At 44.1% G+C, this 18,488-nt stretch overlaps 1 protein-coding gene across 1 annotated transcript; it reads right to left on the reverse strand.

Moving 5' to 3' along the window:
* Nucleotides 1-15,366: 15,366 nt before the first annotated feature.
* On the reverse strand, nucleotides 15,367-16,323 carry LOC112060834 (olfactory receptor 14A16-like). The gene has a single exon (XM_024112850.1). The coding sequence runs from the start codon at nucleotides 16,321-16,323 to the stop codon at nucleotides 15,367-15,369; it is 957 nt and encodes a 318-aa protein (XP_023968618.1).
* Nucleotides 16,324-18,488: the final 2,165 nt, after the last annotated feature.

Raw genomic sequence — 18,488 nt, forward strand, 5'->3', positions numbered from 1 at the left:
GCAAAGGAGGGCTATACTGTGTTCAGCCTCTGACGATCTAGTAGCGGCCATCTTAGAAATAGCGCTCAATACCTTAAAAGGAAACGTTCCTTTAACACAGAATCAAGTGCGTGTACTGAAAAAGAAATGCACGCTTATAAAAACTTTGTGTAATAAAAGGGTTTCACTTAAAAGAAAAAAGCATCTGGTAAAGCAGTCTGGGGGGTTTATCGGACCTCTGTTAAGTTTTGCTATCCCTCTGATAACGGGGCTTTTAACTAATCGATAATGGAGTATGCAGAAAAAATGTTCCTGGTGCCCAGCCACCAGTTGGAGCAATTAAGGGCTCCCCCTCCGGCAGAGGAAAATATCAGAACAACCGCCACTCGCTTACTGGATGCTGAAATGAAGTCTGTTCTTCAAAGAACTGACTTGGCTGAATATGAAAAGGCTAAACTTTACAGCGCCGTGCTTCAAAGGTACCTAATGTACGTGAAACAGAGCGAAGCGGATAAAGGGAAAATAAGTCTGTTTCTACCGGAACAGGAACAAAGTGTGACTGCCAAACCCCCAGAAACACCAAAGAACTCAGACTTTGTTGCTCAGGAGGTGTTGGATAACATCAATAAGCGTTATAAGAAAAATGCAATAGTATTGCTAAATAAGCTGGGCCAGGATAAAAATCTCTCTTCGTGGAACGATAAAGGGGCTTTTGTGTACAAAGGCTCTGTGGTTAATGGTTCTAACATGCTCGACTTAGTCAGGGCCGTCACCCAGACTCGCTCTGTTCCTAGCAGGCATGTACCTAAAGGATGGGATGTGTTTATGAACGCCATGGCGGAACTGAACGTGCCATCTTCCGTCATGGGCAATGCGGCCAACAGAAATCTTTTGGAACGCCTCAAGGCCTCGACTGCTGACACCGGGGTGGATCGAGAAACCGTGACCCCTTTTTTGCCATCTAAAAAACGAAAATTGGCTAAAAGAGCCGAATGGCTTAGTGTGTAACATTTTAATTTAAAAACTGGTAATGTTTTGCTTTAAATAAAACATTTCTATAATTTAAAAAAAAATCTGTGTACATTTTTCCTCAATTGGTTTTCAAAAAAAACCCCCCCCAAAAAAACACCAAACATTATTTGTCTTTAAACCCCTCACCTGGGGTGCTTTATTGGGTAACATGGCTATGAAAATCATTGCAAGATACACATGTCTGGGCTTGTTGAAACATGTTTTGAGCAAGGCTAGGCATGCCCAAGAATTTAAATTTACTTTTTACAAAATTCATCACCATCCGGTCGTTTTGCACTAAGTCGTTAGAATACAAATTTAAAATCCGATCAAAAGATAAACCCTTGCTACGTTGATGTAAGAAAAACACGCAGTGATAGCCGCAGGCGACGGAGCGGGGGTCTTGTAATTGTCTATTGTGAAACACGATGTCTGTGGCATTTTTGTTTAAAAATTTCATAATGCTTTTAGGAAACAACACACTGTTCGGGGAGTGCCCATATGAGTCAAAAAACTCTCCACGGTTACGCTCCGCCAGATACAAGGCAAGCCAGTGTTCACCCGGTTGGTTGTGTGGATGCGTGTTCACCACCAAGCCTAGGGGTCTCTGAAACAGCTTGCGTTCTGGGAGCCAATCGCAAGGGAACACATCTAAGAAATTCTTTTTCGTGTAAGGGTCCGTTGATAAGACACGTGAGAGCTGCACGGTGTCCATGTTCACATATAGTCAAACAGAACGTTTCTCCTCTGATTTATTTCTATGACATTGTCAAAAACCCCATACACAATCATATTAACGGTAACCGTTAACGCCCTCCCAAAACGTATTTCTGCTCTCAGGTTCCCGGTTTTAATCAGGGAATAGTGATCAGCGCATTCCTGGTCGGGAGACAGGTCAAAGGCAAACAAGGTGTAACCCTGTGCAAACTCCTCACGGTCAATTAACAGAGAACGATCTTTCATGTGTTTACCAGCTGTCTGTACCAAATTCATGTATTCTCTCACGCAGCGTCCTGCCTCGAAGTCTGGTTGCAGAGGCTTGGTCGGTATCTGTTCCCCATCCACATACAAGGCCACAAAATTAATATCGTAATGTTTAAAATGAAAGGGATTTTTAGTGTAACTTCCGCTAAAGGCATCGTTATCCACAAACCCTAGGACAAGCATTTTGGGTAACTGTCCCAAGAACAGGTTCTCCTGGTTACTGACCCTGCTGCCCGCGGGAATGCTAAACACTTTCATTCCCACGCGGTCCACAGGGTATTTAGCATTAGCGGTAAGCAGGGCCTCCGCGTGCCCCAGACGAACTCCCGGGGCCACCCGTACTTTCTTCACAAAAAGGGACGCTGATACAATGCACAGTTTAAAGCCTTCAGACGCACTGCCCATTAAACAGAAAGCGTCTTTACTGCGCGTCAGTTTAATTTTCACATCCACTCCGTTTAACAAAAGTTTTTCTTGAAAAAACAGGTCGCTATGTAAATGGCCCAGCAGCTCTACCGTTCTGCTCCTGGCCGTCAGCTTTGCACGCCTCACAAACCCTAGATTCCCTCCATCCAACTCTGTTTCTTCATGTTGTCCAGCAGTGTCTTTGTAAAACAGGCCGGCGGAAAATTGCGTGGCGAGAGTGTCGTCGCTGTAATTGAGCACCGATTCTATAAAGGCCCTGTAAGGGTAGCAGTTGTTGCTTTGGCTTATGAGGCGGTCTCCCAGCGTAACATCCAACTGACTAAAAATAGAGGCCACGGGGTAATTCACCAAACCCACTTCTGCGTCCGCGGCGAGTTCAGCTCCGTCTCCTTTTACAATCTTGCAACACAGGTACAGCAGCGTATTGTTTAAATCCATATAATCTATGCCATTCCCTGCTATAAAAAAGTCAATGGGGGCAGACTCTGTAATGGCCGATAAAGGCGGAACCTCGATGTAGATGCTTTTCTCGATGCTGGTCTGCGTAGGGGCTATTTGAAACAGGTCTAGTTCGGATTTGGTGCACTCTTCAGACCCGCAGTGAACAAAAGCCATGTTGATTAAAATATATCTCTTTTACCAGGCAAAGCGTGTCTCCTCTTTCGCCCAGGCTTCCTCTTGGACTTTCGCTTATGGCCGGCCCTGCGTGTCAAAGCTCTTCTTTTAAAGGGTTTCGGGGGACCTGTGCGTCGCGGGTATGACGTATTTCTCTTTCTCTTCCTCCTTTTAATGTACATTAGCCCCGATCCTTCCTGTGAAGCTGTATTCCCCACCTTCTCCAGAACAGCACGGGAGACATGCCCTACCACATCTTTAGCTATGTTTTGAGCGGCGGTTTTTACGTGGGGTTTAATAATCTCTAGCCCCCTCCTCAAAAGCGGTACGGCTTTTCGAAAGAGGCTACGAAATATTCCACCCACACCCGCCCCGTACATCACGGGGGCTCCATGATATCCAGGAAGGGCGTATCCAGCCTGGGCTTTGTAATAGTTTCTGTAGATGGTGGGGTCGCCATAATTTTTTGGGATCGCCATAATAGGGTTTTTTTTTTTTTTTTAAGAAACCTCGCTCTCTCCGCGGCCGCAGATGCAGCTTGAAGATCACCTTGCCGAAGCGAAATGAGACATCTCTGTTCTGGTCTGTCTTTATTTCAATGGTAATGGTGTCGATGTGGTGTTTACTGACAGGGACGTAATGAGGTTTGTCGTAGGTGATGGTAACAAACTCATTGTTCCTTCCTTGGACAGGAACGCAGCGTAACAGGGGAACAGAAAAGTCCCCCACAAATTGGTGTTCTACGATATCCGTGTATACATACAAGGAGTTAAAACCGCCTGTAATGTCTGCCGAAAAGGGAAATTTTTGAACGTTGCGTTTGTGGCCCAAACCCAGAATGTTAGCTCCCCGCCAGTAGAAAACACGTACATAAAATCGGAAGATTTAAGTCTCACTTTTCTACTCACAGGGTCGTAGTTCATGACCACCTCAGGCGGTCCGGAATGCCGAGCCATGTTGCTGTTCATATGCTCCAGTAATTCGGGTATGGTCGAGTAATAACCTCGTCGTAGGATAAAATTCCACGTTGTAGCTCCAAAGGTGATTTCGAAAGGGGTGTCTTCGTTGATAGTATTCCAGCTGTGCGGGTATTGTATTTCCACTAACCCCACCTCCCAGGCACCCAGGAGATCCAAGGGCTTAATTAGCCGTATTGTAAAGTTTGAAATGGTGTTTTGGGGAAAAACTGCAGAGCTGGCATTGCTGGGCAAAGTAATGTAAAACCCGCCGTCACTCATTTCTCTCTCTGTCCTTGCAGAAGGAATCGTTTGTTTGTTTGTTCGTGTCTAGATGTCACAGAGTTGAGAAGCTTCCACCCAGCTGTTAAACTTATCAGGCCACCCCAACCATTTCACCAGTAGCTGCTTTTTTCTCCCTTTTCCTTTTTCTGCTAAAACTTTTTCAATCCTGTAAATCCTGTCTCGTTTGGGGTTTACTTTTTGTAATTCTTCAGGGTAAAAAGTTCCAGTAACTGCCTCACCCTCGTAATCTTTTAAGCGGTATACAGGTCTCTGGCCCCGGGTTAAGGCTTTATCCACAATGAATATCTCATCGGTAAACGTCTGTTCATAACCTTTTTCAAAAGCTCCTTTGGTTTTAGATAGTCTCACGTGGTCACCTTTTCTAAAAGGGGCAACACCCGTTTTTTTTTTTTAAATTATCTCCGTAAACCGTTTTCCATACCTTCAAAGAATTTGAAGGGTTAACATCAATGGGTCTGGTACGTATAGTTCTGTGAACGCTTTGGTTGTAACTCTTTATAAAGTCAGGTAAGACGTCAATGTAGCGAAAGGTGTTATGGGCTGTAAAATATCTCCACATCCTAGTTTTTAAAGTTCTGTTAAATCGCTCCACAACCCCTGCTTTGACTTCATTATTGGTAACAAAATGGTAAACTCCATGCCGCTTTAACAATCCACTTAAAGGTTTGTTTAAAAATTCTTTCCCCCGATCGGTTTGTAATTTTTGAGGCACGCGACCTTCACTGAAAATAGCTTTAAAGGCCTTGAATACCTCACCACTCGTCTTGTCTTTTAGGCCTAAGGCCCATGCATATTTGGATAAAATGTCTATCACTGTTAAGATGTACTTAAAACCGCTGTTGTGTTTGGAGAACCGGTGCATATCCACCAAATCTGCCTGCCACTGCGCATCCACCTCTGAAACAATGGTCTTGTTTCTTTTAAAACGTATTCGAGCCGGTTTGTGTAAAGTGTAAGCATCCTGGTCTGAAAGCCATGCTGTTACCTGTCTTCTGTTTAAAGTTTTACTATGCTTTCTGGCCGCTTGAAAAAGAGGGTTAACCCCGCCAAAGCTCCCAACTTCCCCGGGGGCGTAATATATTTTCTTTAACAGTGCCGTCTGTGTAGACATGACTGTTACTGGTACCGTCTTTTACTACCACAAGTATAAAAGGGGACACATTCATATTAACACATTTAAATAAGTTTTATTAATCGCCTGATTTAACACAACCTTTTACAGCCACCTGTAAAATGGATGCCATGACCCCCTACCATAAGGGCGTCTCAGATGTTTCATTCTTCCATTTTGTCCTTTTCGGCTTGAGATCTGTGTCTCAGACATGAGCAAAGGCAGCTAACGCACGATATGTTTACTCCCACAGGGCTTCCAATGTGTAAGTTCTTAAAGGCCTCTAAAAAGGCATCGTCGACCTGTTGAAAAATTTTCAGAAAAAAACCATGTAAGCGCCCCTCACTGCTTGTTTTTTAATTTATGCAACCCAGGCTCCTAACCCTCCTCAACCACCGCTTCTTAAGCATTCATTTACCTGAGCGCCGTCTTTTCCGTTCGCGTTGTCCGTCGGTTCCTCCCCCGAGCCGCAATCGCCTTCCACCTCTAAGGGGTTGGACAAAGAGAGGCCGTCACGTTCATCGGGCTCTCTCACGAGGGTTTCGGGGTCGGGTTCCGCCGTATCCATCAACGGCTGCATCAAAGGGTCCTCCTCAGAACTGTCGCTGATGTAGCGCTTTCTCCGCGGACGGTCAAAGACCGGGGCTAAAACAAAGTCCGAAGTTCTCACGGGAGTGGTAAAGGAGGCCATGTTTCCTCTCCGCAGCCTTTCCGCGCTTTCGAAAGCAGGTGTCCTTGGTAAGAGATGGCCGCCTCCTCTGTCTGGCGCTGGGACTTATGGGGTAATGGTGCTGCACTCTGATTGGCGGAGGGCCTTGGGGCGTTCTTAGCGGGGTCACACAACTCCCTTTCGGAGGGGTCACCCCAACCCAAAAGTCTCCCTAATTGGTCAAAATCTCCTCTCGGGCGGTCCTTTTGGCACAAAACCCCTCCTAGTTGGTAGAGGGTAGTGGGAGGAGTTCTTAGAGGGGTCACACGACCCACTTCCGGACGGGTCACCCCGCCCCAGAAGTCCCCCTGATTGGTCAAAATCTCCTCTCGGGGCGGTCCTATCGGGACAAAACCCCTCCTGATTGGTAGAGGTTGGTGGGAGGAGTTCTTAGAGGGGTCACACGACCCGCTTCCGGACGGGTCACCCCGCCCCGGAAGTCACCCTAATTGGTCAAAATCTCCTCTCGGGGCGGTCCTATCGGGACAAAACCCCTCCTGATTGGTAGAGGGTGGTGGGAGGAGTTCTTAGAGGGGTCACATGACACACCTAGCTTCCGGCCAAGTGGCACCTTGACCCCGGAAGTAATACCCCTTGGGGTGGGACTTCCGGTGACAGATGGGAGGGGCCAAGGGGGTCAAGGGGCGGGGTTAGGGTTTGATTGATGGTAGGGCCCTTATACTACTCGCGTCTGCCAGAAGCATCCAGTAGACATACGGTGACAGTGAAAAAAGGCGAGAAATGATTTTTTCCCCTTTGCTTTCATGGGGGGGTGGGGGGGGAAGGGGTAACGACATATACCGTGAACCACCCGCAACAATGTTTTTGACCCTTCAGGCATTGGGAGCTCAACCCAAAAATTCAAATGGTTTTCGCAGAGTGCGGGAACTGTGGAATAGCTACAGTCGTCAGTCGCCCCTCCCTCCGTGAGCATCCATTTGATTCTTTGGCTTTCTGGTACACTTGTCTCAGTTCCCTAAGTTTCACGCAGCATTGTGTTGAGTCCTTGTTGTGGCCTCCGTCCATCATGGCCTTGGAGATTTTTCCAAATGTTTTGGCATTTCATCTTTTAGAACGGAGTTCTGATAGAACAGATTCATCTCCCCATACAGAATCAGATTCAGTATTTCCTGTTCGGTCCATGCTGGAGCTCTTTTTTGATTCCGTGACTGCATGGTCACCTGTGCTGATCAGCGCTCCACGCTGGGCAAACAGGAAATGAAATTCAAAAGTTCGCGGGGCTTTTCCTGTCTACCTGGCCAGTGCATCCGAGTTCAGATTGCTGTCCAGAGCGGGCACAATGGTGCACTGTGGGATAGCTCCCGGAGGCCAATATTGTCGAATTGCGGCCACATTAACCTTAATTCGAAATGGCAATGTTGATTTTGACACTACTCCCCTCGTCGGGGAGGAGTACAAAAATCAATTTTAAGAGCCTTTTATGTCGAAGTAAATGGCTTCGTTGTGTGGATGGGTACAGGGTTAATTACATTTAATGCTGCTAAATTCGAACTGAACTTGTAGTGTAGACCAGGCCTTAGAAGTGTAACTGTTAATGGTTAAGGATTGATTCATTCAAACCTGGGGACAGAACTTGGAGGAATTCAGTGTTGCAAAGATTTTCTGTATCTAGTCTTCAACTTCTATTGGGATCAATGGCCCAACTTCTTTCTTTCTTTCTTTCTTTCTTTCTTTCTTAGCAATTCCATTTTTTTTTCTAACCTCAGACAACTGCTCATCAAGCAGCAGGTGCAATGATGCATGACATTTTAAAAAAATTTAATTCACATGGGTTGTAGGTATGTCAGAGAGACTGAAAAGATATGAAGGCCCAGACCCTCAGCTGGTATATATCGGCCGTAATTTTATTGAAGTCAATGGCACCTGATCCCTGGTTTGTGTAAATTGGCATAGTGCTAAGGAGCTCTGCTGTTTTGCCTCAGTTGAGATTTTGAAGAACTTGCAAAAGAAACAAAAATTAACAGCAAAAAAAAAAAATCATAACAGAAGCAGGAAGCCTGTCAAACAGTCTGTGGGCCAACTGGACGATTGAGGTACTAAAGGAGCATGCAAGGAAGACAAGGCCATTGCAGAGAATCTAAATGAATTCTTTCCATCAGTCTTCATTTCAGAGAATGTGAAGGAGATCCCCACACCTGAATCATTCTTTTTAGGTGACAAATCTGAGGAACTGTCCCAGATTGATATGTCAATAGAGGAGGTTTTAGAACAAATTGATAAATTAAACAGTAATAAGTCACCAGCACCAGATGGTATTCACCCAAGAGTTCTGAAGGAACTCAAATATGAAATTGCAGAATTACTAACTGAGGTATGTAACCTATCGCTTAAATCAGCCTCTGGATCAGATGACTAGAGGATAGTTAATGTAACACTGATTTTTTAAAATAAGGTTCCAGAGGCAATCCTGGCAATTACAGGCCGGTAAGCATAACTTCAATACCAGGAAAATTGGTTGAAATTAAAGTAAAGAATAGAATTATCAGGCACATAGATGAACATAATATGTTGGAGGAAGAGTCAACATGGCTTTTGTAAAGAGAAATCATGCCTCACCAATCTATTATAATTCTTTGAGGGGGTCAACAAACATGGGGACAAGGGTGATACACTCGACACAGTGTACTTGGACTTTCAGAAAGCCTTCACAAGGTCCCTCACCAAAGGATGTTAAGCAAAGAAAGCTGTCATGGGATAAGAGGGAAGGTCCTATCATGGATCAGTAACTGGTTAAAAGATAGTAAACAAAGAGTAGGAATAAATGATGAGTTTTCCTATTCGAAAGTGATAAATAGCGGGGTCCCCCAAGGATCTGTGCTGGGACCAGTGCTGTTCAACATATTCATAAATGACTTGGAAAAAGAGGTAAACACTGGCATGGCAAAGTTTGTAGATGATACAAATTTACTCAAGATAGTTAAGTCCAAAGCTGACGGTGAGGAGTTACAAAGAGATCTCACAAAATTGGGTGACTGGGCAACAAAACAGCAGATGAAATTTAGTGTTTGATAAATGCAAAGTAATGCACTCTGGAAAACATAATCCCAACTATACATACAAAATCATGGGATCTAAATTAGCTGTTACCACTCAAGAAAGAGATCTTGGAGTCATTGTAGATATTTTTCTGAAAACATCTGCTCAACGTTCAGTGGAAGTCAAAAAAGCTATCAGAATGTTAGGAACTATTAGAAAAGGGATAGATAATAAGATAGAAAATATCATAATGCTTCTATATAAATCCATGGTATGCCTACACCTTGAATACTGCATGCAGTTCTGGTCACCCCATCTCAAAAAAAGATATAGTAGAATTAGAAAAAGTACAGAGAAAGGCAACAAAAATGATTAGGGGTATGGAAAAGCTTCCATATGCGGAGAGATTTAAAAGATTATTTTAAAGGGCTTTTTCAACTTAGAAAAGAGACGACAAAGGGAGGATATGATAGAGGTCTATAAAATCATGTATGGTATGGAGAAAGTGAGTAAGGAAGTGTTATTTACTCTTTCACATAACAGAAGGACCAGGGGGGTCACCCAATGAAATTAATAGGCAGCAGGTTTAAGTCAAACAAAAGAAAGTACTTCACACAACGCACAGTCTACCTGTGGAACTTGTTGCAAGGGGATGTTGTGAAGGCCAAAACTATAATGGGGTTCAAAAAAGAATTAGATAAGTTCATGGAGGATAGGTCTATCAATAGCTATTAGCCAAGATTGTAAGGGATGCAACCCCATGCTCTGGGTTTCCATAAACCTCTGACTGCCAAAAGCTGGGACTGGACGTCAGGGGATGGATCACTCAATGATTGCTTGTTCTGTTCATTCCCTCTGAAGCATCTGGCATTGGCCCCTGGGAGAGACAGGATACTGGGCTAGATGGACCATTGATCTGACCCAGTATGACCGTTCTTGTGAACTGTACACAGATCCCCAATCCAGTACATATAGCTTAGATGCTTGTGCCAACATTGCCACTGATGGCCTAGAGGGGTGAATGGTCCCTGTGCAGGCAGAGATGAATGCAAGGCCAGGCGTTGAACACTCCAAAGCTCAGGCCTGGTTCTTTCTGTTGTTTTTGCTTGGCCAATGATGAAAGATAGGCCAACCGTAAAATTTGAGGCTGGGTAAATTTCCACTTCCCAAAGCCTTCAGCTGGCATTTTCAAAAGGGCTCAGCTACCATGGACTGTCAGATAACCAGCGAATGGAATAACCTTTAACTGATACCCAGCTAGGAGCAAATTGATCTGCGTTAGCTAGAGGTGAGAAGGTCCTTGTCTCAGCTGAGATGGGAGCAGCCCTACACTTTCAAACCCCCAAACTCCTGCTTTTGAAATCCCACCAGGCACCTACATACCTTTAAAAATCTGGCCCTTCGGTGTTCTAAAATCACTGACATTGACAAAGCCTGAGTTAGCAGCCCAGACTCCCTATTCAATGAATGGCGAGAAAGAAGTGCTAGCATGCTGGGTAGGGAGGTGCCTAAGCCAAGCAATGGGAGATGCTGACCAGAATCATAGAATAGCAGGGTTGGAAGGAACCTCAGGAGGTCATCCCCCTATTCTTCTCCTATTCATCCAACCCCCTATTCAAAGCAGGACCAATCACCAATTTTTGCCCCAGATCCCTATAAATGGCCCCCTCAAGGATTGAACCCTAGGTTTAGCAGGCCAATGCTCAAACCACTGAGCTATCCCTCCCCTTAGGGTTTGTGCTAAGCCATAGCCCTGTTGCAGTGTTACGTGCGTCTGTCCAGGCCAGCAGGAGGCATCCATCTTGGCTGGTGAGCCACAGTTGGGAACCTTGTCCTATGGTCAGGCACACATGGTATTTTTTTGCAATGTGGAGGAGCCTCTAGCTCATAACTGTCAGACCAGTGATTAGGATACTCACTTGGGACGTGGGAGAGCCCTGGTTCAAATCCCTTCTCTACCTGATGAGGAAAAGGAACTTGAAGAGGGATCTGGATCTCTCAGGTGAGTCCTCTAACCCCTGGGCTGTAGGATGTTCTGATATGGGTGCCCTCAATTTGACCTGTTCTATTTTGGATAAAGACATCATTGGGACAGAGAGAAAGCAGGCACCAGAGTGACTCTCTAGCCTGGTGGTTAGAGTGCTCCCCTGGGAGGTAGCAGACCCAGGGTCCAGTCCCCTGCTCCAATGCCTCTGTAGTTATTTATTGACAGGGAGCCCCTCCTGATAATACCCCATAGCACTGATGATGTGGACAGTGGCACTACATCCTTTCTCAGAGCAAACTCTTGCCTGTGTTTTTCACTCTCTGCTCATCCACACCTTTGCCCTGTTATTCAATCCCAGGGGACAGGTTTGAGTTTGGAGCTGTGGGTGAGTCAGGTGACCAGGAATCACAGGAGGGAACCTGATCCATCAGAGCAAGGGGGACCAGTGGGTAGGACAGACCCAGCGGAGGTCTCTCTGGAGAAGCCCAGAGTCTGGAATGGGCCTGAGGAGCAGAGAGAGCTGGACCTGATGCTCTGATCCAAGGGTAAAGACTAGAAGAATTTCAGGTCACAGGGAGTCTCCTGAAGGGGATCCAGAGGGGACCCAGGGTCAGAGAGGACTTGGGAAGAAGCTCTCCATAGCAACCAGAAGGGAGGACTGGCTGGAGTAACCTGTACTGCAGGGCAGGAACAGAACCCACAGAGGGAATTAGGAATCTAGGAGGAGTTTAATCGCCTAGTGAGCCTGGAGAAGACAGCCTTGAGAGACTGGCTTTGCGATAAACTTTTATTTTATGACACCAGAAGCAGAGATAAATTTAAATGCACCAATTGTAGCAGTTTGTTTAATTGGGAAAGGGGAGAAACTGAGGCAGTGGCAAGTCTGACACCAGTTGGCCCTATCCCTAATCCAACAAAACACTTAAGCATGAGATTAACTTCCAGTTTTCAATGGGACAACACATGTATTTAAAGTTAAGCATGTCCTGAAGTGGTTTGCTGAATCAGGGCCTTAGTGCAGAATATTCAATGGAGGGGAGTTTCGAATTTGCAGCCATGAGTGTTTGGAACAGATCCTCAGGTTGTGTAAATTCTCAGAGCTCTGTTGTCTTCAATGGAGATATAACAATTTACACCAGCTGAGGATTGGTCCCTTCCTTTTTAAGGAACCTGAGTGTGATGGTTAATGTCAGGATGGCCAAGTGGTCTAAGGCGCCAGACTCTGTCTTTCCCCCAATTGGGTGTTTTGGTCTCTCTATGGAGACATGGATTCAAATCCCACTCCTGACACATCCTTTCGTATAAGTAGGAGCATTGCCAGCAGATCGAGGGATGTCATCATTCCCCTCTATTCAGCATTGGTGAGGCCTCATCTGGAGTACTGTGCCCAGTTTTGGGCCCCACACTACAAGAAGGCTGTGGAAAAATTGGAAAGAGTCCAGCAGAGAGTAACAAAAATGATTAGTTTCAGAGTAGCAGCTGTGTTAGTCTGTATCTGCAAAAAGAACAGGAGTACTTGCGGCAATTTAGAGCTTAACAAATTTATTTGAGCATAACCTTTCGTGGGCTACAGTCCACTTCATCAGATGCATAGAATGGAATATATAGTGAGGAGATATACATACAGAGAACATGAAAAGGTGGGAGTTGCCCTACCCACTCTAAGAGTCTAATTAATTAAGATGAGCTATTATCATCTGGAGAAAAAAAAAGTTTGTAGTGATAATCAAGATAGCCCATTTGAGACAGTTTGACAAGAAGGTGTGAGGATACTTAACATAGGGAAATAGATTCAATGTGTGTAATGGCTCAGCCATTCCCAGTCTCTATTTAAACCTAAGTTGATCGTATCTAGTTTGAATATTAATTCAAGTTCAGCAGTTTCTCATTGGAGTCTGTTTTTGAAGCTTTTCTGTTGCAAAATTGCCACCTTTAAGTCTGTTACTGAGTCACCAGAAAGGATGAAGTATTCTCCTACTGGTTTTTGAATGTTATGATTCCTGATATCAGATTTGTGTCCATTTATTCTTTTGCATAGAGACTGTCCTGTTTGGCCAATGTACATGGCAGAGGAGCATTGCTGGCACATGATGGCATATATCACATTGGTAGATGGCTGGAGCATATGACTTATGAGGAGAGTCTGAGGGAACTGGGATTATTTAGTCTGCAGAAGAGAAGAATGAGGGGAGATTTGATAGCTGCTTTCAACTACCTGAAAGAGGGTTCCATAGAGAATGGATCTAGCCTGTTCTCAGTGGTACCAGATGACAGAACAAGGAGTAATGATCTCAAGTTGCAGTGGGAGAGGTTTAGGTTGGATAATAGGAAAAACTTTTTCACTAGGAGGGTGGTGAAGCACTGGAATGGGTTACCTAGGGAGGTGGTGGAATCTCCTTCCTTAGAGGTTTTTAAGATCAGGCTTGAGAAAGCCCTGACTGGGACGATTCAGTTGGGGATTGGTCCTGCTTTGAGCAGGGGGTTGGACTAGATGACCTCCTGAGGTCACTTCCAACCCTGATATTCTATGATTCTATGAACTGATCCACTCAGGGAAGGGAAACAGAGCATGTTAAAAATGTATCCATTTGAAACAGCTTAAAGTTCAAACACCAAGTAGATTAGCTGTGGAGTAAGATATTATCAGATAAATTATTTGGTAAATAATGTTTAATAATTAATGTTTATAAGAAAATCATGATCTGGGCATAGTCTTGAATAGGAAATGAGTGTCAATAATTTGCATAAACTATTCATTATCTATCTATCTATCTATCTATCTATCTATCTATCTATCTAACAATTCACAATCAAATAGAAATCTATCATGACACAATTAGGTCATGTGTTAGGACAAAGAATGGTCCTCTCTCTCTGTCTATCTAATTTCAGACTCTGCATTTGTCTACTTTGCTCAGCTGTGGTTTAGCTGAGATGGGAATCTCACCCTTACATCTCTGTTGCATTCACTTTCTCCAAGCTGCCTTGAGCCACACTTGGATCCTTGTGTGTATTGGCCACTGACCTAATCATGATTCCTTTAAAGTGAGTGGCTACATTCCAGTTATTTCATTGGGATCAAAATTTGGCCTCATTATCCAGAGTCTGATTGTCTTTAGGAAACATGCAAAACCTTCCTTTTAAATAAGCCTTTCAACAACATCAAGATTAACACAACACTGATTTATGCAGTGATGTTGTAGCCATGCTGGTCCCAGGATATTAGAGAGACAAGGTGAATGAGGTAAGATCTTTTATTCCTCAACTTCTGTTGGTGAGAAACACAAGCGTTAAAGCTTACACAGAATTCTTCTTCAGGTCTAGGAAATGTACTCAGAGTGTTGCAGTTAAATACAAATTGGAACAAATTGTTTAGTGTAAATAGTTAACACATATTTCAAGGGATCATTCAAGGTGAATTGGCCTGTTGACGACACAGGGTATCATCAAACAATTACAATCCATACTCAATGGGGACCACATCCTGAAAGAAATCTTTCCAGAACTCCCTCTTCTGGCCTTCAGACAACCTTCCAATGTCTCCAAGCTCATCCTCTGAAGCAAGCTCCGCACAGAACAGGACACACCAACGCAAAGCAACACCAAACCCTGCCAGAACAACAGATATAAAACCTGCAGACCTATCTCCACTGCTATGATGATCAGCACCCCCCACAAAACACCTGTCACGATCCATGGGTCCTACACATGCCTATCACAACATGTGGTGTGCCTCATCCAATGCACTAAATGCCCCAATAACAATTATGTGGGTGAAACCAGACAATCACTACGCTCTTGAATGAACTCACACAGGAAAATGATGAAAGACAAAAACACCCTATCGCCTGTGGGTGAACACTTTTCATAAAGTGATCATTCTATATCTGCCAAAAAATTCTATATCTGATCTCTCAGTCCTTCTCCCAAAGGAACCCTGCACAACACCTTCAAGGAATGAGCCTGGGAGCTTAAATTCATAACTTTGCTAGATGCCAAAAATCATGGACTGAATAGAGACACTGCATTTATGGCTTATTACAACAATCCATAATCCAATAACCACCCACCTCCCGCCTCCTTCCCTATGACTGGAGACGTGTTAATGGACATCTTACTTACATTGGTATAAACCTAGAATAACTCCATTGACTAAGTGGAGCGAGTCTGGATTTACCACTGTAAATACAGCATTTTGCATAAAATAATCACACAGCATATTCTTATGAGGACAATAACAAAGTATCATCAATTGATTGTGTTTGAAACACAGATAAAACCATGTTCATAAGAGAAATATAGACATTTTATTCTTGCTGAATAATCTCCACCCAGTGAGTTTCCTCAGGGAAGCTTTGATTTCCTTGTTCCTCATGCTGTAGATGATTGGATTCACCACTGGCGGCAGCACAGAATAAAGAACAGCCACCATGAGATCCAGGCCTGATGGAGAGCTGGAGGTGGGTTTCAGGTATGCAAAGATGCCAGTGGAAACAAACAAGGAGACCACAATGAGGTGAGGGAGGCAGGTGGATAGGGCTTTATGCCGACCCTGCTCAGTGGGAATTCTCAGCACTGTCTGGAAGATCTGAGTGTATGACACAATTATAAAAACAAAACAGCTTAAGCCTAAGCATGCACCCAAGATGAGTACCTCAACTTCACCAAGGTATGTGTCAGAGCAGGCGAGCTTGAGTAGCTGGGGAATTTCACAGAAGAACTGATCCACCTTGTTGCCGCCACAGAAGGAGATTGCAAATGTGTTCCCGGTGTGCAATGAAGAATAGACCATTACACTGATCCAGGCACTGGCTGCCATTTGGACACAAGCTCTCCTGTTCATTATAGTCTCATAGTGCAGGGGTTTGCAGATGGCAACATATCGATCATAGGCCATGACGGTGAGTAAGGCGAAGTCACATACAGCAAAGAAGACAAGGAAAAAGACTTGGGCGACACATCCAGAATAGGAAATGGACCTGGTGTTCATGAGGGAATTTGCCATGGATTTGGGTACGGTAACTGAGATGGTACCGAGGTCTAGGATAGACAAATTCATCAGGAAAAAATACATGGGGCTGTGAAGGTGATGGTCTAGGGCTACAACCATGATGATGAGAAGATTCCCCATCAGGGCTGCTAGGTAAATCACTAGAAACACTACAAAGTGCAAAATCTGTAGCTCCCGAATGTCAGAGAATCCCAGGAGAAGGAAGTCAGTTATGTTGGTTTGGTTGGACATTTTCTTTCTTAGTTCATCGTGTCCTGCCTGTGGAAGGAAAGACAAGGACAATAGTCAGGATTATAGTGAGAGAAGGCGTGACCCTGATTCCCTCTCCATAATATCTCATGATGTGAATGTCAAATGTGCACAGCATTCATCACTTCTATTGACTGGAGTAGTGAGTGTTTCTCACCGCTCACAAACAGAGCACTACTTTGGTGTGTTATCACAGGAGTGTAAATTGGCATCGCCCCCTTAAAGTCAATGTAGCTCAGTCAGTTTACACCATCTGAGGATCTGGCCCAATATGTGGTTTGGTCAAATGCAGTATGGAGGATGGAACAAAGTACAACCCAAATCCAACAAAGTTAGCCAACATTTTGCCCCATTGTTACAGACACCAGGCTCACAACTAGGCCATGAAACTAAAATGCCCACACAGCCTGATTCCCACTTTCCTGGGAAATGCAGCGTAGACTTATTCGGTATCCCACATGGCAGCTCATCTGTGATGATTCCACCCCAACACCAGACAGACGGCCTGCTGCCTGTTTACACATAGATTTATGGCACCAAATCGTAGCTGCATTCCCATCTCTGGGCAATGATGGGCTACTAGCATTGTTCAGTTACTGCTAGGTTGTATTGTTTCCCTCTGTGACTTTATGTCTGAGCTGTGCAGGTCAGTGGCAGTCAGGAGACTTGGGTTCTACTCTTGGCTCTGCCACTGACCTTCACTGTGACCTTGGGACAGTCACTTCTGCCTCTCTTTCCCCTCCCTCCATTTGTCTGTCTTGTCTACTTTGAATTTAAACTTTTTTGAGGATGGACTGTTTCTTCCTATGTGTATGTTCTGTGCATGTGTGGACAGTATTTTTGTTTATCAGACAGCAGTGTGGGACAGAGGCTATGATGGTAGAAGAGGAGAGCTGGGTTATAGTTCCATCGACCTCCTGAATGTCCCTGGCTAGGATCAAGATAGACAGGCTTTGTCTGGGGGCTTCAACTCTCTGGGCTTCAGTTTAGAGAGGTTAGTATGTTTAAAACATATTCTGTGGGCTACCAACTTCGCTACTTACTTAGTTTTACCATCCTGCAGCTACCCCTTTGAAAGACATAAACACGGTTGCAATAGAGGGAATGGGTTGGAAATTGTGGTGTCATTGGACAATATTCATGTTCCCCACCCTGGCTTAAAGCTAAGTTTCCAGTTAGGAGTACTTAGACAATTTCTGCTTTATTTCAAAGGAAAATTGAGTTTTCAGTTGAATAAATTTTCATGGAAAGTGTCTGCTAGCCATAAAAATGAAAACATATTTTTATTATGACTAACATTTTTCAGTTTCCAAAAGTTTAAGGATGAAATTGTTTGGTTCTCACAACCTCAATGAAAAGTCAATTTTTTCTGATGAAATTATTTTTTAAAAATCTCATCATCTCTAGATGTCTGCATAATTTGATAGTTAAAGTCTTAAAGAGTTCCAATGGCAATTCATATTTCTCATATTAAATTTTCCCTGTACATTAATACTCTAACATATTTAATTGAAATAGAAAACTTACTTTCATAGACTCATAGAATCATAGAACTGGAAGGGACATCGGGAGGTCATCTAGTCCAGTCCCCTGCACTTCTGGCAGGACTAAGTATTATCTAGACCATCCCCGACAGGTGTTTGTCTAACCTGCTCTTAAAAATCTCCAATGAAGGAGATTCCACAACCTCCCTAGGCAATTTATTCCAGTGCTTAACCAGTCTGACAGTTAGGAAGTTTTTCCTAATGTCCAACCTAAACCTTCCTTGTTGCAATTTAAACTCATTGCTTCTTATCCTATCCTCAGAGGTTAAGAACAGTTTTTCTCCCTCCTTCTTGTAACAATCTTTTATGTACTTGAAAACTGTTATCATGTCCCCTCTCAGTCTTCTCTTCTCCAGACTAAACAAACCCAATTTTTTCAATCTTCCGTCATAGGTCATGTTTTCTAGACCTTTAATCATTTTTGTTGCTTTTCTCTGGACTTCCTCCAATTTCTCCACAGCTTTCCTGAAATGTGGGGCCCAGAACTGGACACAACACTCCAGTTGAGGCCTAATCAGTGCGGAGTAGAGCGGAAGAATTACTTCTCGTTTCTTGCTTACAACACTCCTGCTAATACATCCCAGAATGAGGTTTGCTTTTTTT

This window comes from Chrysemys picta, chromosome 12 (genome assembly GCF_011386835.1).
Source record: "Chrysemys picta bellii isolate R12L10 chromosome 12, ASM1138683v2, whole genome shotgun sequence".
NCBI lineage: Eukaryota > Metazoa > Chordata > Testudines > Emydidae > Chrysemys > Chrysemys picta.

Excerpts from the sequence above, each read along its gene's own strand:
- LOC112060834 (XM_024112850.1), bottom strand. The coding sequence starts at position 16,323 with ATGTCCAACCAAACCAACATAACTGACTTCCTTCTCCTGGGATTCTCT.